Here is a 22,040-nt window from a genome sequence, read left to right as displayed (position 1 = left end):
CATACAGACTTGTTCATTATCATATATGACATGCCGTAGTCCTATGTTGTGCTATTGTTGGATTTTACTTGAGGACTTTTTATTTGGCTTATTTTAATTTTGGGTTACTTTTATATTTTTTAGATAATTGTATGTTGTACAGTTCAGCAGCAAGGGCCCTGTGGTTGGTCTTGTAATATTTTATCAAGTTATTATATATTTTTAAAACTCCATACTAGTCTGTGTGCAATATACAGAGCAATTTGTCTGTGTCATTCCATATTTCCTGAGAGTCACGTAGAGGACCACACACGTAGCCATTTCTGTTATTTGGGGCACATCAGGTATTTGCGCCATAGTGGTTAACCTCAGCCTCTCGGTAGGAAGTGTGTTGTGTGCTGCCCTTACACATATTTGTTCAGAACATTAGTAAATATGTTGGGATTTTTCTAAACTGTTGGGGACATGCCACTTTTTGTCAACCACACCCCTTTTCCTGAAGCCCACATCCACTTTCCAGGTTCTATGGGTAAAATGTAGAGTTGGTTGTTTTTATTTTTTGGTCGCAAGTTCCTGCAACACAATTTGGGTGCAAAACTCGAGAAGAAAACAGTCTGTGACGGGATTAAAGGTGTAGTGTACTGCAAAGTATTTCCACTCCGTGCCCGGGCTGCAAAATACTAAAATAAAAGAAACTTTAACACACATTCCTCCGTTTCCCCGTAGTGCCACAACAGCTATTCAGGCCTCCGGTCTTCTTCCTTCTTCCTTGTGCACAGATCATCACACTGCGATCAGCCTATCATCAGCAGCAGCAGCAATGTCCCGCCTCGACCGGTGATGGGCTTAACGCAGTGTGGCGGAGGAAGAAGACTGGTCCGGAGGACCAAACAGCTATAGCAGCACGACGGGGAAACGCAGGAAGGTGAGTTCAAGAGTAGCGCTCCCACCATCCTTGTTTTTTTCTGTCCCTGCCTATTGCCCATCTATCCCTAACCCCCTCCCTGACTTATTTTTTTTTTTACTATCTTAGAAATAGCTTTTTGTTTACCTGGTAGTGTGCTCACTTTCCAGACAGACTTCCCCAGCAGGTGCAACATCACTGATGCCTGCTGGGGCTGACTTTCGCCCTTCGATAATTTATACACCCTTATTTTATCTCAGGGATGTGGAATTCCTATCGCCCTCAGCCCGGGACATGCAGTTGCGGGCGTCGGGAAGGTGAATTTTTTCGTCCCTCAGCCCAGGAAAGCAGGGCCGGACCTGGCAAGCGCAGAGGCGCTCTGCAGTCTGTATGGACCGGGCTCCTGACTCATGCCCGCTGCCTACTCTGCAGCCCTATCTCCCCTGCTCTGCCTTCTTTCTCCCTGTGCAGACCTGCGTCCTCTGCCTTCGCTCCACACAGCTCTAGCTTCGGAGAGCTGAGGGGAGGAGCGGACGCATGTCTGCACAGGGCGCAAGTTTCCACCTCACACCGCCGATAATAGCCAGCATGCGGCGCTCAGCAGCCTGTATGGAGCGGGCTCCGGACTCCTTCCCGCTCCATACTCTGCAGCCCCCGGCTGTTTTCAGAAGACGGGGGCCTCCGCTAATAGCCAGCATGCGGCAATGCTGCGGCTGGCTATTAACCCTTTAGATCGCCACTGTCAGAGCTGACAGCGGCGTCTAAAGGGACAAAATGATACCGATACAAAAAACAGATTATGGCGCAAAAAATTAGCCCTCATACAGGCTGGTATGCGGGGGGGGGGAAGCTACAGGGGTCAAAAAAATGGCAATTAAAAAATATTCCAAAAAGTTCAGAATTTTTTTAAAATTAGTAAAACATGACGTAAACTATAGAAATCTGGTATTGCTGTAATCAGGCTGGCCTAAAGTATGAAACTAACATGTTAGCTCAACCACAAGGTAAATGGCATAGAAAAGAAAAACTACCAAATCTGCAAAATAATCTTTTTTTACTATTTCAATTTCAATTCACCTAATATTATATTATATTTTTTGGTCCAGAGAATATGTTATTGAAAATTAAAATGGTATCATTATAGTAGGTAGTTATGGCTATTATAGGGCAAGGAGAGAAAAATTAGAACATAAAAGCGAAAATTGGCCCAGACAAGTGGATCGTCATGAGGGACAAGTAGATTTTGGTCCATTTTAGTCCCGTGGACAAGTAGTTTTTTATAAAATTTCCACACCCCTGTATCTATGCAGGCCATGATTGTTTTCCTAAACAGTGTACCTCCAGCTGTTTTACCACTACAATTCACAGCTTGCCCTGACATCTATTGGGGATGTCAGGGGATGCTGGGAGTTGTGGTGAAACAACTGGAGGCACCGTGTTTTCTCACAAAAATGTTGCATTCAACTTTTTGGTGCCTTTTTGTCGCACAGCCTATTTGCGAGAAGTCATTGATCACAGTCAAATTGGTCTTTGCGAATAGAGGACAGGAATTTATCATTTTGACTTTTTGTGTAAAAGTCGCAAGAAAGTTGTAAACTCCCTTTTTGGTGGAAGTCACTGCCAGGCAGGGATCATACTAGCATGTGGCCTGTGCATTACCAAGCACAGGCCACAGAGGACGTAGCTCAGCACTATGGTCCATCAGGCACAAAAGGCGATTAACAAGCATAAAGGCCAGCCTCTGCATTCCACATATAGAGCAGAGGGACAGTCTGAGCCTGTTAGGGGCAGGATGGGGCTTCTTCTTATCATACTGCCAGATGGGACCTGTCTCTTTTTAACTCCCACACATCCACCCTGACAACCCCCCAGGAAGGAAAGCTAGAAGTATATAGAAGACTACCATCTGCATTTAGGGGTGCTCAACCGTATTCTGGCAAAGGTACTGTCAACTAAGCTCTGCTCCCCGCCTGTAGGATAATCCTGAGCTTCCTCAGCCAGCAGCCCTCCCCTGAGCCTTTCGGTTTCCCCGTTCTGCCCACCCACAATAGGCGGGGCAGGACGGGGAACCAAAGAGGACCGACGGCAGAAGATCCATTTACCAATCCGGAGGCTGCGGGCGACGATCGTCGGGCGGCGATGTCGTGCGGCTGCATCGTACGGAAGCCGGTGAGTTGCCTAGCAACATCTGGAGGGCTACAGTCTGAGACCACTATACAGTGGTCTCTAAACTGTAGCCCTCCAGATGTTGCAAAACTACAACTCCCAGCATGCCCAGACAGCTGTTTGGGCATGCTGGGATTTGTAATTTTGCAACATCTGGAGGGCCACAGTTAGAGATCACTATGCAGTGGTTTCTAAACAGTGACCCTCTAAATCTTGCAAAACTACAACTCCCAGCATGCACGAACAGCAAACGGCTGTCTCAGCATGCTGGGAGTTGTAGTTGCTTACTTCTAGCTGTTGCATTACATCTCCCCAGCATGCCCTTCGGCGATCAGTACATGCTGGGAGTTGTAGTTTTGCAACAGCTGGAGGCACACTGGTTGGAAAATACTGAGTTAGGTAACCAGTGTGCCTCCAGCTGTTGCAAAAGTACAACTCCCAGCATACACGGTCTGTCAGTACATGCTGGGAGTTGTAGTTTTGAAACAGCTGGAGGTTTGCCCCCCCATGTGAATGTACAGGGTACATTCACACGGGCAGTGAGTTTCTTGCTTCAAGTTTGAGCTGCGGTAAATTTTTCGCCGCAGCGCAAACTCCTAGCGGGAAACTCACCGTAACCAGCCAGTGCGAATGTACCCTGAAACACTACACTACACTAACACAAAATAAAGGCTACAACGCTACATATACACCCCCTTACACCATTCCCCCCCAATAAAAATGAAAAACGTATCGTACGGCAGTAGTTCCAAAACAGAGCCTCCAGCTGTTGCAAAACAACAACTCCCAGCATTTCCGGACCGCCACTGACTGTCCAGGCATGCTGGGAGTTTAGCAACAGCTAGAAGCACTCTGTTTGGGAATCACTGGCGTAGAATACCCCTATGTCCACCCCTATGCTATCCCTAATTTAGTCCTCAAATGCGCATGGCGCTCTCTCATTTCGGAGCCCTGTCATATTTCAAGGAAACAGTTTAGGGCCACATACGGGGTATTTCCGTATTCGGGAGAAATTGCACTACAAATTTTGGGGGGCTTTTTTCTCCTTTTACCCCTTATGAAAAGGAAAAGTTGGGGAAATAAAAGGCCCCCAAAATTTGTAACGCAATTTCTCCTGAGTATGAAAATACCCCATATGTGGGCGTAAAATGCTCTGCGGGCGCACAACAAGGCTCAGGAGTAAGATCGCACCACGTACATTTGAGGCCTAAATTGGTGATTTGCACAGGGGTGGCTGATTTTACAGCGGTTCTGACATAAACGCAAAAACATAAATACCTACATGTGACCCCATTTTGGAAACTACACCGCTCATGGAACATGACAAGGGGTATAGTGAGCCTTAACACCCCACAGCACATGTAATAGAAAAAAGGGAGGGAGAGACAGACGGGGGCGCAACCTGTGCCGTTACTCTGATGGCAATCGATGCCGTAATGCAAATAGAACGGTGCTCACCTGGTGGTGTTGTACGCAGAGTGCAACACCTTGTAGCGTATGTCACCCAATTGCAGGGTAGAAGACCGGGAGCTGCCGGAGGTAATCCCGTGTCGGAGGTTGTCTCTGACCGTTGCTGGATAGCTTGAGTTGTCCCGTGGAAGCAGGAGAAAAGATCCTCGTAGTGGCGCTCACTCGGTGGTTGCTGGCAGTAGCCGGGAGAGGTATGTGAAGCCTCGGTCGGCAATAAGCGATAGCGGACAGGTGGAATAATAAATCAAAAGTTTTAATGGAGGGACTACGCGTTACGAGGGGCAAGACCCTGGACCTGATGAAGAGAGGGTCTTGCCCCTCGTAACGCGTAGTCCCTCCATTAAAACTTTTGATTTATTATTCCACCTGTCCGCTATCCCTTATTGCCGACCGAGGCTTCACATACCTCTCCCGGCTACTGCCAGCAACCACCGAGTGAGCGCCACTACGAGGATCTTTTCTCCTGCTTCCATGGGACAACTCAAGCTTAACACCCCACAGGTGTTTGATGAATTTTCATAAAATTTAGATGGGAAAATGAAAAAAAAAAAAATGTTTTCACTAAAATGCTGGTGTTACCCTAAATTTTTCATTTTCACAAGGGAAAATAGGAAAAAAAAGCCCCCCAAAATTTGTAACCCCATTTCTTCTGAGTAAGAAAATACCACATATGTGGATGTAAAGTGCTCTGCTGGCACACTACAATGCTCAGAAGAGAAGGAGCACCATTGGGATTTTGAAGAGAAAATTTGTCCAGAATTGAAGGCCACGTGTATTTACAAAGCCCCTATAGTGCCAGAACAATATATCCCCCACATGTGACCCCATTTTGGAAACTACACTCCTCATGCAATGTATTAAGGGGCGCAGTGAGCATTTACGCCCAACAGGTGTCTGACAGATTTTTGGAACAGTGGTCCGTGAAAATGAAAAACGCCAGCTGTCAAACGCCAGCGGGGTTTAAATACTCACTGCACCCATTATTACATTCAGTGAGGGGTGTAGTTTCCAAAATGGGGTCACATGTGGGGAGGTTCCACTGTTCTGGCACAATGGGGGGCTTTGTAAACGCACATAGCCCCTGACTACCATTTCAAACGAATTCTCTTTCCAAAAGCTCAATGGCACTCCTTCTCTTCTGAGCATTGTAGTTTGCCCGCAGAGCATTTTACGTCCTAACATGGGGTATTTCCATACTCAGAAGAGACTGAGTTACAAATTTTGGGGGGCATTTTCTCCCATTACCCTTTGAAAAAATGGTAAATTTGGTGAAAAAAGTGCACTTTAGTGAAAAATCTTTTTTTTCATTTACACATCCGATTTTAGCGAAAAGTCGTCAAACACCTGTGGGGTGTTAAGGCTCACTAGACCCCTTGTTACGTGCCGTGAGGGGTGTAGTTTCCAAAATGGTATGCCATGTGGGTTTTTCTTCTGTTCTGGCACCATAGGGGCTTTCTAAATATGACATGCCCCCAAAAACCATTTCCTTAAAAATTCACTCTCCAAAATCTAAAAATTCGAATTCTAAAATTCTAAAACTGGGTCTATAAGAACATGCGAGTGTAAAAAATGAAGATTTTGAATTTTCTCCTTCATTTTGCTGCTATTCCTGTGAAACACCTAAAGGGTTAACACACTAACTGAATGTCATTTTGAATACTTTGAGGGGTGCAGTTTTTATAATGGGGTCATTTGTGGGGTATTTCTAATAAGAAAGCCCTTCAAATCCACTTCAAACCTGAACTGGTCGATGAATTCCGATTTTGAAAATTTTGTGAAACATTTGAAAATTGCTGCTGAATTGCTGCTAATAGTCCTCTGATGTCTTCCAAAAGTAAAAACATGTCAACTTTATGATGCAAACATAAAGTAGACATATTGTATATGTAAATAAAAATATAATTTATTTGGAATGTCTATTTTTCCTTACAAGCAGAGAGCTTCAAAGTTAGAAAAATGCTAAATTTTAAATTTTTTCATCAAATTTTAGAATTTTTTACCAAGAAATGATGCAAGTATCAATCAAAATTTTGCCACTAACATAAAGTAGAATATGTCACGAAAAAACAATCTCGGAATCAGAATGAAAGGTAAAAGCATCCCAGAGTTATTAATGCTTAAAGTGAAAGTGGTCAAAAAACGCTCTGGTCCTACAGTGAAAATGGGCTGGGTCCTTAAGGGGTTAAAGGGTAACTCATTAAAACACATTTTTGCTATTGCACTCCTTATGGTAAATAAAAAATATTTCTAATATACTTTGTTTAAAAAAATGAAGTTTTATTTGTGCTTAAAAAAGCTCAAGAGCACATTTTCCCTCATCTTATACACAGACTTTGGACCAAACACAGAAAGTTCAGCCTGGAGTGCTGAGGGGGGGGGGTGTCCAGCCTCACCCAATCATAGCTCCTCTCACACTTAACTGCCGTTTGCTGTTGGTTGGACACCCCCCCCCCCTCCTCAGCACTCCAGGCTGCACTTCCTGTGTTTGGGTTTTGGTCCAAAGTCTGTGTATGAGATGGGGGAAAATGTGCTCTTGAGATTTTTTTAAGCACAAATAAAACTTCATTTTTTTAAACAAAGTATATTAGAAATGTTTTTTATTTACCATAAGGAGTGCAATAAGGAGAGTGCCCATTTAACAGGGTTGAATCTGACTGTTCTGCGTGTGCCTGCACACAGCGCAGTTAGCGGGATTGGGCTGCTTGTATCAAGCACCATAATCCTGAATACACAAGCTTTGTTTTGCTAGGGAAGGCCATAAAATAGCATCAGCAATCCCTGTAAATAGGGGAAAAACATACTATTGTACACCATATGCCACTACAGACTATTGTTAGCTAAAAAGTAGTGCAACATCAGACATATGCGATACAGCTTATGATAACTATACTATGTGAACATGAACAGCAATCAAGTCCATATATATATATATATATATATATATATATATATATATATATTCCATGTCCTGCTGTCTGCTGTCTGATCTGATCAACTGTTACCCCAGCTTGAAATAATGTTCCCAGAGGAAGGAGACCGCCCTGTCTCTGAAATGCGTCAGAAGGATTTTTGGACCGCACTTACGACCCGTAGTGACGTTACTACCCATGCTCATTCCATCTAGCTAACCTTGCAGCTGGGTGTACGGCAGTAGAGACACCACCAGCTGGGGCTGACTCCTGCTATCCCCCAAACGGACATTGTTTGAACTATAGGAGCAAAACTTCAGGATTAAAAAAGACTGACTTTCCAGGAGCCGCTACTACAAAGGATTGATATTGCACTATATTTAAGGGCTTATCCACCATAAGGTGATTTTAATATATACCTGCCAGACAGTAATGGACATGCTTAAGAAGCGCTGTGCGCTAAGTGACACTATGCAGCGCCGTACATTTACGGTGCATGTCCTTAAAGGGTTAAAGGAGAACTCAAGACCATAAAAATTGTCCCCCATAGTGCCGGCAGTAAAAAAATAAAGATGTACATACCTTCCTCCGCGCCCCCGGGCCTCCGGTAACCGGCTCCGGTCTCCGCCGCAATCCACTTCCTGGTTGCCGGTGGAAGGATGAATCAACAAATCACCAGCCGCAGCGCAGGCCGACTCGGCCGGCGATAGGCTGAGCGGCAGTGTGAAAACGCTTCAGGACACAAAATTCTTCCCTACACCGGCACCTGTGGCCAGGGCCGAAAATGTCAAACTGCCGCTCAGCCTATCGCTGGCCGAGTCGGACTGCGCTGCGGCTGGTGATTGGCTGATTCATCCGACCACCGGCAACCAGGAAGTGGATTGCGGCGGAGATCGGAGCCGGTTACCGGGGGAGCGGAGGAAGGTATGTACATCTCTCTTTTTTTTTTTTACTGCCGGGCCGGCACTATGGGGGACAATTTTTATGGTCTGGAGTTCTCCTTTAAGGGAGGTTGAATATATATAGGCTATGGACACTTCTACACTGATTTGTTTCCTGAACACAAAATAAAACAACTTCCTAAATATTCTTTGCTAAAAAAAAATTCTACCATTTAGCTGCTACTTAGGAAAAGATTTAAGATAAAACCTTTAAATAGACATATTTTCTAAGTGTTAGTAACAGCTGCAGGGGGAGGGTTGGAGAGCAGACTGAAGAAAGAGGGGAGAGAAACCCTGGAGGAAATCTCACTCAGACTGAAGAGAGGAGAGCAGAAAATCCTTTACGCTGTATAGAGACAAAATAAAGTATAGAGAAAAAATAAAGCTCACAGAAAGCTGAATAGGCTGTAGAAACAAATTAAGCACAATTTAAATAGGAACCTAAAATAGAACCAGTTTTTGCAACATAAGTATGAAGCAAGAATGAAAATGCTTTTCAAAGGTTTCCATAGCCTTTAATTTCTAAATTAAAACATTTGTTGTATATACAACTCGTTTCTACCTGCAGCCTTGCAGAAAAAAAAGTTTCATTTCTGTTTTCAGATTTGTTTTTACACTAAGTGAACAAAAACAAACATAAAGCTCTTAATCCAATAAACATGTAGTATTACATTTCACTCAGAATCCACTAACAGGAGCTATTTAAAGGGGTACTCCCACCCTAGACATCTTATCCCCTATCCAAAGGATAGGGGATAAGAAGTCTGATCACGGGGGTCCCGCCGCTGGGGACCCCTGCATTATTGCTTGCGGCACCCACCTGTGTTCTCACCGGAACCGCTGGTTCCCATAGACTTGCATTGAGGGGACGGGCGTGATGTCACACGGGGGCGGAGTCCTGACGTCACGGACTTCCGTTCCCGGAGTTGCGACTCAGACCCTCCAGCGGTTCCCGTGAGAACACAGGTGGGTGCCGCAAGCAATAATGCGGGGGTCCCCAGCGGCGGGACCCCCGCGATCAGACATCTTATCCCCTATCCTTTGGATAGGGATAAGATGTCTAGGGTGGGAGTACCCCTTTAAAGATGTTGTCCAATCATAAGAGGGAGTAGGAGTCTGTTCGCAGTGGATTTGACTGCTGTGAGCCACTGAAGATAGCTGAGCACTGCACTTGGCTATCCCTGGCTTCTTCTATATGTGTGCCACTTTATTGTAAAAGGAGACTTGGATTCCTGTTCTTGAGATCGCAAGGGGTGCCAGAAGTTGGACGCTCCACAATCAGATGCTTATCCCCTATGCAGTGGTGGGACAATCCCTTTCACTCTTGCTTATGATATGAAGACAGGAAATGCTGGAATGAGGCTGGGTTCACACCACGTTTTTCAAATACGGTTACCGTATACGGTTTTCCGCTAAAAGACGTATGGCAAAAACCGTATGCAACCTTATGACTCCAAATTAAAACGTATACGGTTTTTCCCCGTACGGTTCTATCCGTTTGCATCAGTTTTTGCCAACGGTTTTGTTATTTTGTTGGAATTAGTTTTCCAGCAATTTAATAAAGTTACTATTGTTCTATTGAAATTCCAATCTGCGCATGTGTCAACTCCAAAAACGGATAAGAAAAACTGTGTGCAACCGTATTCTGAAATTCTGTGTATGGTTCTCATAGACAACAATGTTAAAAGAACCTCATACGGTTCTCCAACCGGAGGCAAAAATGTGGTCGACAGCGTTTTTGCCTACGGTTGAAAAATCGGCAAAACCGTATCCGAGGCAAAACGGTTGCAACCGTACACAACATTTGGAATACGGTTTACAATGCATTCTCTATGCATACGGTTTCAGATACGGTCGTATACGTTTTTTTGTGGAAAACCGTTTACGGTTACCGTATTTGAAAAACGTGGTGTGAACCCAGCCTAAGCAGTTCTTATTTGGTGCTGAACTTGAACTTTTCCCTTTAGCAGTAACTCAAAGCTCATAATACAATCATCACAAGGGAAACCCATCCAGGCAGAGAGTAATTGTACAGCTGACAAGCATGTATTTTCAGTAAGCAAAATGTAAAAAAAAAAAAAATTAATAAAACTATGCACTCATCACTTTTACCCCTTAACAACACATGACAAATGTACATCCTGGTGTCCTGGTACTTAATGTACTAGGCCGTACATTTATGTCCTGTACATGATGCGAGTACCAAAGCGTTGCTCGCACCATGCAAGGCAGGTTCCAGGTGCTATCAGAAGCCAGGGACCCGCTGTTAATGGCGGATATCAACGATCGTGTTGATGTCTGCCGTTAACCCCTCAGATGTCGTGATCAATACAGATCACAGCATCTGCAGCAATTCAGGTGTGAATGGATCATCGGATCGACCCGCAGCACGGCAGAGGGATCCAATCATCCAAGATGACGGCTGGAACTCACTTCACCTCCTCTGGTCGTCATCCTGGATTTTTCTTCTTTGGTCTGCCTTCCAGGAGACCAGATAAGAAGATTGCTGATAAAATGTATCAGTGCTATGCCTATCCATAGCACTGTTCATTATTTGCAACCTAAATATTGCAAAAAAACAGAGGGCACATGCGTAATATAAGTAATATGTCCGAAATATAAGTCTAATGTTAATGATACCATACAGTGACGTAGACTGAAAAAAAAACAAAAAGGTTTAAAAGTCACATATACACAAGAGTGGTGCCGCTAAAAAATACAGATCACAGCACAAAAGATAACCCATCATACAGCCCCGTATATGGAAAAATTAACCTCTTAAGGATGCGGGGTGTACCTGTACACCCTGCACCCACTCCCCCGCTATGACACGGGGTCACAAGCTGACCCCGCTTCATCAACAGTCGGGACCCGTGTCTAATACCGGACATTACCGATCGCGGTGATGCCCGGTATTACCCCCTTAGACATGCGATCAAAGTTGATTGCCGCATCTACAGTGAAAGTATAACCTTCCCGGCAGCGCAGTCAGACTGTTCAGGACTGCCGCGGTGATATTGTGGAGTCCCGAACAGCTGAGAGAATGGGAGGAGGGTCTCTACCTGCCTCAGCAGAGCTCCGATAACACTGATCAATGCTATGCTATGGCATAGCATTGATCAGTGTATGCAATCAGCAGATTGCATGTAGTAGTACACTATGGGGAGTAAAAAAAATTGTGTAAAAGTAGTTTTTTAAAAAAAAAAAGTTAATAAATGTGATTTAACCCTTCCCTAATAAAAGTTTGAATCACCTCCCTTTTCCCATAAAAAAAAAAAAAAAATGTAAACAAAAATAAACACGTGGTATTCGTAAATGTCCGAGCTATAAAAATATAATGTTGATTAAACCACACAGTCAATGACTTATACGTAAAAAAAGAAATTCCAAAGTCCAAAATTGTGTATTTTTCTTCATTTTGTATACCCTAAAAAATTGTATAAAAAGCGATCAAAAAGTCCCATCAAAACTTCAGATCACGGTGCAAAGAATTAACCCTCATACATACCCGTATGCAGAAAAATTAAGTTATAGGGGGTCAAAAGATGACATACTAATTTAGGTGCATGTAGTTATAATTTTTGCAGCCATAAAATAAAACCTACATAAATTGGATATCCTTGTAATCGTATGGACCTACAGAATAAAGATAAGGTGTCATTTTTACCAAAAAGTGCACTGCGTTGAAACTGAAGCCGCTAAAATATAACAAAATGGCAGGTTTTTCTTTTCAATTTTGTCCCACAAAATTTTTTCCCTTGGTTTCCTCATAGATTTTGTAGTGAGTGTTATAGGTGGTCAAAATAGGGCAGTTTTAAACATACTTATTTTGTAAAAGAAATTTACAAATATTGTAAAGTTACAATATTAATTGGTTCCAGGACTACCATTGTATGTTGAAACCATTCTATGTTGATACTCTATGGAAAACTAGTAATTGGTTCTGAATCCCCCAAAATGTCATGCAAAAAAAGGAAAAAGTGAGGATTAAATAAAAATCAGTAGATAACTAAAAGGAATAAAGAAAATTGTTAAATAAAAAAATGTAGAGGACAGGAGCTTCTTTAGGGTCCTGTACAGTACACAGTGTCCCAAAAAAAAAAAAGGAAAATGGAGCCACCCCCACCTGCAGTAGCTATCCCTGGCACAGGTAAAGAGTAGTACAGAACATGTAGTACCTCCCTGTACTGTAGGGGCGCCAGACAGCCAGTCAGTGCCTGCACTTTAGGAATACAGGGGTTCTAACAGTGAAATTGTGATTGGACGGTTCTTCCAGCCATTGACACATTTTGCAGATCTGGAATGTCTGTAGCATTGTATGTTGAGTATGGTTTCAAGTTACAATAATCCAGAAAAAAACATTGTATGTTGAGGCCATTGTAAGTTGAGGGAGCACTGTACAATAAAAGAGAAGTATTTAAACATTGGTATTATTTTAATTGTATTGACCCATTGAATAAAGAAAACACGTAATTTTTACTGTAAAGTGTACAGCGTGAAAACAAAACCTTCCAAAAGTTTTCTTTCCAATTTCCCCACATACATTTTATGGTAAAATAAGTAATTTCATTAGAAAGTACAATTGGTTGTGCCCTTCCATGGTTCTATGGATGGAAATAGAGTAATGATTTTTAGAAGGCGAGGAGAAAATGCAAAAATAAAATTGGCTGTGTCCTTAAAGGGGTACTCCACTCCCCAGAGTTCAGAACATTTAGTTCCAAACGCTGGTACGGGCTTTGGGGGCTGCCACGCCCCCTCGTGATTTCACCCCCCCCCAATGTAAGTCTATGGGAGGGGGCATGACGTCCGTCACACCCCCCTCCAATAGACTTGCATTGAGAGGACGGGACGTCAGGCGGGGAGGAGCAGGATGTCACAAAGGGGCATGGCGACGCCTGAAGCCTGCACCAGCGTTCAGAACTAAATGTTCCAAGCAACGGGGAGTGGAGTACCCCTCTAAATGGGCACTGTCAGATACAAAAACTTTTTATATGTTGTACATCTTGGCAAAACATTAACTTTTATAATATACTTCATAAGAAAATGCTATTTCCTTTTTATAGAAATCATGGCTTATAAAACCATGGCTTTGTCCAAGCTGAGGCACAGGCATGTACAAAGTACAGTAAGTGAGGGTGAGCTAGCACTCCTCTGTGCTCTCTCCTGTCTGATAGAACAAGAGAGCACAGAGGAGTCCTATCAGACAGGACAGGAGTGCTAGCAGACAGGAGAGAGCACAGAGGAGTCCTAGCAGACAGGAGAGAGCACAGAGGAGTCCTAGCAGACAGGACAGGAGTGCTAGCAGACAGGAGAGAGCACAGAGGAGTCCTATCAGCCAGGAGAGAGCACAGAGGAGTCCTATCAGACAGGAGAGAGCACGGAGGAGTCCTAGCAGACAGGAGAGAGCACAGAGGAGTCCTAGCAGACAGGAGAGAGCACAGAGGAGTCCTATCAGACAGGACAGGAGTCCTAGCAGACAGGAGAGAGCACAGAGGAGTCCTAGCAGACAGGAGAGAGCACAGAGGAGTCCTAGCAGACAGGACAGGAGTGCTAGCAGACAGGAGAGAGCACAGAGGAGTCCTAGCAGACAGAAGAGAGCACAGAGGAGTCCTAGCAGACAGGATAGAGCACAGAGGAGTCCTATCAGACAGGACAGGAGTGCTAGCAGACAGGAGAGAGCACAGAGGAGTCCTATCAGACAGGACAGGAGTGCTAGCAGACAGGAGAGAGCACAGAGGAGTCCTAGCAGACAGGAGAGAGCACAGAGGAGTCCTAGCAGACAGGAGAGAGCACAGAGGAGTCCTAGCAGACAGGAAAGAGCACAGAGGAGTCCTAGGAGACAGGAAAGAGCACAGAGGAGTCCTAGGAGACAGGAAAGAGCACAAAGGTGTACTGTCAGACAGGAGAGAGCACAAAGGTGTACTGTCAGACAGGAGAGAGCACAGAGGTGTACTGTCAGACAGGAGAGAGCACAGAGGAGTGCTAGTCCACCCTCACTTACTGTACTTTGTCCATGCCTGTACCTCAGCTTGGACAAAGCCATGATTTTATAAGCAATGACTTATTTACAAAGGAAATAAAAATGTCTTATGAAGTATTTTAGAAAGGTTAATGTTTTGCCAAGATGTACAACATATATAAAAGTTTTTAAATATGACAGTGCCCATTTAAGGCCAAAATTGACTGTGTCCTTAAGGGGTTGAAGGTGTCACAGTGGGAATACTGGGGCAGATTAATCAAAGTTGTATATACATGTTTCTGAAAAGCTCAGAATTTGAGCAACATCAGACATGTCAGGCCAAATTTACAGCTGATTAACTGATAATTAACCTGACATATATACCAACATGACCAAATACTTCCATAGGAAAACTTACTATGTTTTTTTCTCTCCCATTTTTATGCTTTTTACTATGGGGGACCTCACTAGTGATCATTTGATCACTACTTTAACCCCTAACAATTTTTTCTCCCCTCCTTTAAAGAGTGAAAACTCTTATTTTTCCATATACAGAGCCATATGAGGTATTTACAACGATGGGTTATTACAACGATAACCAATTTGTATCATTTATCATTATGTTATTAAAAACATTAGAATTGCTATTTTTGACCCCTATAAAATTTTTTTTTTCCTTCTTCAGAGCTGTATTGGGACTAATCTTTTGACCATAATCTATAGGCTAAATTGGTAATATTTTGGCATAGGTCGGACACAAACATTTATGCTTAGACAATAGACAATCTTTCTGCGGACTCCGGATTCTGGATTTCTGCAGCAGAAACATCTGCTGCGAAAATTCTGCCGTGTGCACAGACCAATTTATTATACCAATGTGACTCTGCTGCTGCAGAATCTCCATGCGGAATTCTACATGGACATTCCATTGTGTCAACATATCCAAACAGTACCGATAAAACCCACAGATCAAGGCACGTAAAACGAGCCCTCAAACAGCCCCTTATACAAAAGTTCTTACAGAAAGTGAACATTTTTAGAAAGTAGTAAAATTAAAAACGTATATTAAACAAAAGCTATATAAATTGGGTATCACTATAATCACATTGGCCTTCAGAATAAAGAGCACATGCAATTTTAACCCTAAAGTGCACTGCATAGAAATGAAACCCCCAAAAGTTGCCGTATAGCGTTTTGTTTTATTTTGCCTCACAAATAATTGTTGTTTAAGATTTTGTGATACAATTAGTGATATAATTACAAAGCACAATGAGTCCTGCATAAAACAAGCCCTCATATAGGTCTGTAGGTGAAACATTTAGAGCGTTATGGCTAGTAAAGAGAAGGTGACAAATATAAAAGCAAAAATGAAAAATGACTGCGTCCTTAAGGAGTTAAAAAAAAATTTCCTTACATTTATTTAGACTTCTATGAGCAATTATTTGATTAGCATTACATTGATCTGCATGAGCACAGTGTTACATTGATCTATTAAATATTCACTCTATTGAGCCGATCACTGGACCACTAATGACGCGTGTCAGTAATTTTTGAATGATGCTCAACGGTGAGAAAGGCATTAAAACAGTTAAAATAGCCAACAAGAAAGATTGCTCCATGGTGGCTCTCCGCTGCGGTGACCCTCCACTGCCGAACCTGCCTGTCATTGGATAGCCTAGTAACTAAATACACTTGCAACAGGACACTTGTGCAGGGCTTATTACACAGGGTTGTACAAAAGCAGCACAGAGAAGAAAAGCCCTCTAGTGGTGATGGTCAAGATTAAAAAAATTATTTTCACTGAAAGGATCTGATTTAAAGCTAAATGCAACACTGACACTTTTAATTTAAGTTTTTGGCTGGCTCTACAACTGTCCGTTCATTTTAACTTGTGCCTGACATTTAGGCTAAGTTTCCACTTTTTTTTTTCCTGGCAGTTTTTGGAAAACTACCACTGCAGTTTTTGAGCCAAAGTCAGAAGTGGATCCATAAGGAGAAGTATAATTCCTTCCTGTATATGTCCTATTCCTTTTGAATACATTTCTGGCTTTGGCTCAAAAGATGCAGTGGTAGTTTTCCAAAAACTGCCAGAAAAAATATCAAGTGGAAACTTAGCCTTATTGTAAGGCTAGTTTTACACCAGTATTTGTGATCTGTTCAGGTATGATCAGTTTATCTTGCTGAACAGATCTTATTTTGAATGGATGATAAACTGATTCAAGACGATCCTTTAAAAACGGGAAAAGTCATCAAAAAGTCATATGTATTCCAAAATGGTACCAATAAAAGCTACACATTTTCCCTTAAAAACGAATTCTAACATAGCACCGTCAGCAAGAATGTTTGTGTCTCTGTGCAGAGAAAACATATCAGGAAGTATTGGTGGGACAAGCAGGGCTGCGACACGCCCCTGGCTCACAGAGCAGCCTACTTGTCCCGCCTACACTTACGGTATTTTGTCCCAGAAGAGAGACACAGGCAGCATTTTTTCACTCAAAAAATATACACATATCTACATTATATAAAAGTTATTGCAAATGACAAATATGCTCTAAGCCCAAAAGGCATGACAGGGGAAAGGATATTCTGCCGCTAACTTCATCATACAGTAGCTAAAACACAAGATCCAAATGTAGACACCAAAAAAGGAACGGTCAATTAGTAAGCCTTCATAACAGCGGGTTTATGCTACAATTCACAAGAATACTGCAGACCAAACTGCCTCTGAACCACTGGACAACACATCATGTAGCAATGTACGATGAAGTCTAAACAAAACAAGACATGCAGAATTCATTTAAGTTACAGGTTTCTCATAAAATATTCAAACCTGACTAGCTCGATATAGGGGCACTTCTATACCCTGATGTCGGCCCTGGAAAAAATGACAGATTGTATTAGACATAGCAACTCTTGGAAAGTTATTACATGTTTACCTCTTGTTCCACCAAAATAAACAGGCTATGTGCACAGCTTTTGGATCAAAAATGCTATGTTGGGTCTGTTGTATCACAGATCACTCAGACTTGTGGTGTGTGACCATTCTGGCAAGTATGTTGGAGAGGTAATTTGTGGTGATTCATTGGCCCACATTTATCATTGTCTTTAGACTGTTTTTTGTGTCTAAAAAAGGGGAAAAAATAGCGCAAGCAGGGTTTTTTGCCCCTCTGTTTACATATTTCTGCTGATTTTGAGTTGCAATCCACTGATTTTGGCAATAGACATGATATGGAAGGGATTCATCATTGCCCCTTTTTGTAAAAAGGAGCAAAAAAAGGCGCAAAGCAGCTGAAAAGTCTCAAACTACACCAGCCCAGACATGGTGTAGCTTTTTGGTGTATGTGTAGACAGAAATTTCAGAAAATGTGACCTGCACAAAATTTATCAAAGCTCTTTTACCTTTTAATAAATTTGGTGCTCCTACACATTATCAGCACACACAAAAAAAGTGTAAAAAATGCTTCACTTACACTGCAATGATAAATGTGGGCCATTGTGTTTTCTTTTTAACCCTATTTGCATGTGTACTCCCCTCACCTTTAACAAACAGGTCCACGTTCTTCATAAATAGCAAAGTAGCTCAAAGGGGTACTCCGGGGAATTAAAACTGATCTATCCACAGGTTAGGGAATAAGTGTTTGATCGAAGCCCTGGTGATTGGCTGAGCGGCCGGCACCCAAGCTTGAGGGTGGAGGTCAGAGTGCACCAAGGACAGGTGAGTAGCCAAGCCCCATATGGGAAATTGCGGGGGACCCCAAAAGTTGGATCCCCCACAATTAAACACTCATCCTCTATCCTGTGAAGGACAGGCGAGTAGCCAGGCCCTGTACGGGAGATTGCAGGAGACCCCAACAGTCGGATCCCCCACAATTAGACACTTATCCCCAATGCTGTAAATAGAGTGTAGGTTTTAGTTCCCTGGAGTACCCCTTTAATAGCTTAGACAAGTGTGGTCTGGGCTTTTGATGAATCCCAGACCACTGCAAAAAGCTAACCATGCCACATTACATTCAAGGTGTTTTCTTGAATGAGTGTAAATCAGTTGAGCGAACATGTTTGTGACTTTTTCACCTAATGAGCTAAAATTTTTAACTATTTAACACCAACGAAGCAGGGCAATACCAATCATAACTACTACTTTTTATATGGAAAGTCTTCTGGCAAAGAAGACTATAGCTTAAGAAAAGTTTCTCACTAATCCCATCAGGGATGTGAAAATCCTATCGTCCGACGCCCAGTACATGCAGTTCAGGGCACGAGGAAAGTGAATTTTTCAGCCCTTTAGCCCTGCTTTGGGCAGGACTGGACCTACAACCCCTCTGATTAATACGGCAGCACTCAGGTGGGGTTGGGGCAAACCGCTGTGGAGGTAGCCAGAGGGTTAACCTCTCATCCCATGGATGCCGTCAATCTGTATTTGATTGAGCCTGGCTGGAGCAGGCTCAACCAAATGACACAGATCAATGGAGTTCAACAGAACTGCATTGATTTGTATGTGGAATCTAATGATCCCTTCTTAAAGTGCCCTAATGGGACAAATAAAAGGTAAAAAAAAAAAAAGTGTAACAAAAGATTAAAAAAACACACATTAAACCCTTCCATATAAAAAGTTCACATCACCCACCTTTTCCCATAAAGCATGTAACCATTATATAAATAAACGTATTTGGTATTGGCGTGCGTAATTGTCCGAACTATCAAAATATAACATTATATATCACATGCGGTCAATGGCATTAATGTTTAGTTTAAAAATACCAAACCACAGAATTGCATATCCCAGAAAAATTTTGGTGAAAATCAATACAAGGCCGATCAATACCATAAGGGTACCAATATAAACAGCAGATTACAGCGCAAAAAATGAGCCCTCATACAGCTCAGTATACAGAAAAATAAAAATGTTATAGGGATAAGAAAATGTAAAAAAAATTAAAAGTTTAGAATTTTTTTTAATTAGTAAAACTTAACGGAAACTAAACAACTTTGGTATTGCTGAAACCGTGCCGACCTAAAGTATAAAAATACCATGTAAGTTTGAAAAACCCCAAATTTGCTAAATTGCATTTCTTTTTTCAATGTCACCTCACAAATATTTTTTTCTTTAGAGCATAAGTTATGGAAAAATTTATGGTGTCAATACAAAGTACAATTGGTCCTGCAAAAAACAAGCCCTCATATGGGTCTGTAGATTGAAAAATAAGAGTTATGGCTATTATAGGACGAAGAGGAAAAAATGAAAGTTAAACTAAAATAAACGAATAAAGACCTTATTTACATACTAATTTGATTGAAATTATTTTAGGTATCAGGACAAGTGAATTTTCATGAGGGACAAGTAGATTGTGCTCAGTTTTAGTCCCTTGGACAAGTAGTTTTTCTTTTTTAACACATTAACCTAACCACAGGGTCACTGGGATTTTTATCTGCTACATTATTCCAACTCCGCCTCACAATGACCATACCATTACAAGGAATGGAGGGGTCATGATCTTTATCACATCAGTCGGTAAACATCCCAACAATCGTGTGGGTAAATAGAACCCTCATTGACTACCAGAACAGGGTGTCCTACGTTTTCTGTTTCTAGCTGTGATCCCCAGGGATCTAATATTACACTTATACCTATGCAGAGGAAAAGCTGACTAGTTGACCATAGTAACCAATCTGATTGCTTCCTAAATTTTTAAAAAGGCCTCTAAAAAATAAAACAAGCAATCTAATTTGTTACTATGGGCAACTGGTCAGTTTTTCCTCTGCACAGGGTTTGATGATTATCCCTATTGGTCTTTTATAGTGGGGTGGCAGGAATTATGCATTGCACATGGCATGCAAAACTCAAACTTACGTGTAAGGGTACATTTACATCACGATTTTGCTATACGGTTGCAGTATACGTTTTCAAATTGAAATCAGTATGCAACCGTATAGAGAAACCGTATACAGTGACCTACTAAACAACTAGATGAATCTGGTTGTGTTAGGTTTTGTACAGAGTCTGTTCCATGTTGGGGGCAGTAGTAAAGGGGCTGAGGGATTGATTGCATTAGGTCTCAGTTCTGAGACCCACTGCGATCATAATTTAACATGCCACGCTTTCCTAGCAGGAGTCGTCCCTCCTACTACTGCTCCCATCATGGACAGTGTCTGTTCCATGATGGGAGCAGTAGTAGGAGGGATGGTTCCTGCCAGGGGAGCGGGCGGCATTGGGCTGCATTCTCCAGCCAGTTCTATGAAAAACACTGAGCCGTACTGTATAATTTTTATACAATCAATCCCTCAGCCCCTCTATTACTATCCTCAACATGAAACAGACTCTGTTCCCTGATGGGAGTAGTAGTAGTACCAGCGCTACTGTAGTCTCCCCAGCCACCCACAGCCGGGGGAACTACTAATGCCATCATGGAAATGAATCTGTTCCATGATGGGAGTAGTACCCCCGGCTGCAAGAGTCTGTGGGCGACTGTCAAATGCCTTATGACACATATAAAAACAGTATACACAATTTTGCATACAGATTTGTCACAAAATTGTGATATGAATGTAGCCTTAGAATGATTTCACATGGCATTTGCAGTGTACATTTACCATCTGCGGCGGTAAAGTTCCCACTGATTTTGGTGTGCATTAAAGGGGAACTCCGCCCTTAGACATCTGCCACAACCGTCACACCCCCTCCCATAAACATGAATGGAGGGGGTGTGATTTCACAGCCATAAATGTTCTGAACGGAGGCCCAGAGATCGCGAGGGGTACCGCATGGGGATATGTCATGACCGATAGTGGTGGCATACCCCCCTATGATATACATCAGGGTCTTATCGGCGGATGGCTGACCATTGCAGCGAACTTGCAGCTCTTTTACTACAAAGTAAAATCTTCAAAAGAGCCCTCCAAGCACATGGAAAACACCATGACAATTCTTTGCTTTTCTGGGGAAGTCAGAAAACAGCTATTGTCACTAATGGGCTTACTATGCAACCTCTAAAGAAAGCTGAGCCAAACATGAGATGAGGCCCAAGGTACAATGCTGTAACTTCATAAGATGGATCCCCAGCACTTATTTAAAGTTTATCTCTACAATTTTACAAAAAATGACTATAGCACAGCACAATGCACAATAATCATTTTTCTCAAACTTTTTAAAGAGTACCTGTCACCAAACTAAACTTTTAATATATTGTTCCTTATGTAATTATAAGACACTTAGCTATTTACTTTCTGTTAAAATTCTCAACCTTTATATGTTTTTAATGTGACTGAAAAAAGGCCACTAGGTGGCTCTGTTCTGTTCCATGATGAAAGTCAAACAATTTGACCTCCTCCCAGCCTGGCAGGAGACCAAACTCAGGAAGTGGATGCGGGGCATGGTGAAGCACAGCTCTAGCAGGGTTCAGTGACATCACGCCTGCTGGGGAAAGACCTTTTTCTCCTGCCAGGAGCTCACACAATGTGAGCAAGGGAAAGGTATGATACACAGTTTTTTCAAGCTCGAAAACATTTTTTAAGGGCAGGATGGGTGTTAGGAGGAATTAGGGAATATATTCTGAGTTAGTTTAGAAAATGTGGTTTGATGACAGGTACTCTTTAATTTTGAATTTAGTGCTAGAAAACCTTTACCGAAAGCGGTTGTCCCTGCCGCTTGTAACTGCGCATTAGCACCTGTAGCCAGAGTGAGACCCAGGGCTACAGAATACCATTATTCTGCATTG

The 22,040-nt window shown here is 42.4% G+C and overlaps 1 protein-coding gene across 2 annotated transcripts in view; it reads right to left on the bottom strand.

The window, feature by feature from the left end:
• SCAF8 (SR-related CTD associated factor 8) overlaps positions 1-22,040 on the bottom strand; it is a 137,543-nt gene that overhangs the window by 103,102 nt on the left and 12,401 nt on the right. The window contains exon 2 of one of the 2 annotated variants that reach the window (XM_056567042.1): positions 17,159-17,203. The exons of the other annotated variant lie outside the window; for it this stretch is intronic. Coding sequence (XP_056423017.1) covers positions 17,159-17,203 — 45 coding nt within the window. The remainder of the gene's footprint in view (positions 1-17,158; positions 17,204-22,040) is intronic. 2 annotated transcript variants of the gene reach the window in all.

Source organism: Hyla sarda, chromosome 3 (assembly GCF_029499605.1).
Source record: "Hyla sarda isolate aHylSar1 chromosome 3, aHylSar1.hap1, whole genome shotgun sequence".
Lineage (NCBI taxonomy): Eukaryota > Metazoa > Chordata > Amphibia > Anura > Hylidae > Hyla > Hyla sarda.
The sequence above is the reverse complement of the archived record's forward strand: the minus strand, read 5'-3'. Positions and strand labels throughout refer to the sequence as shown.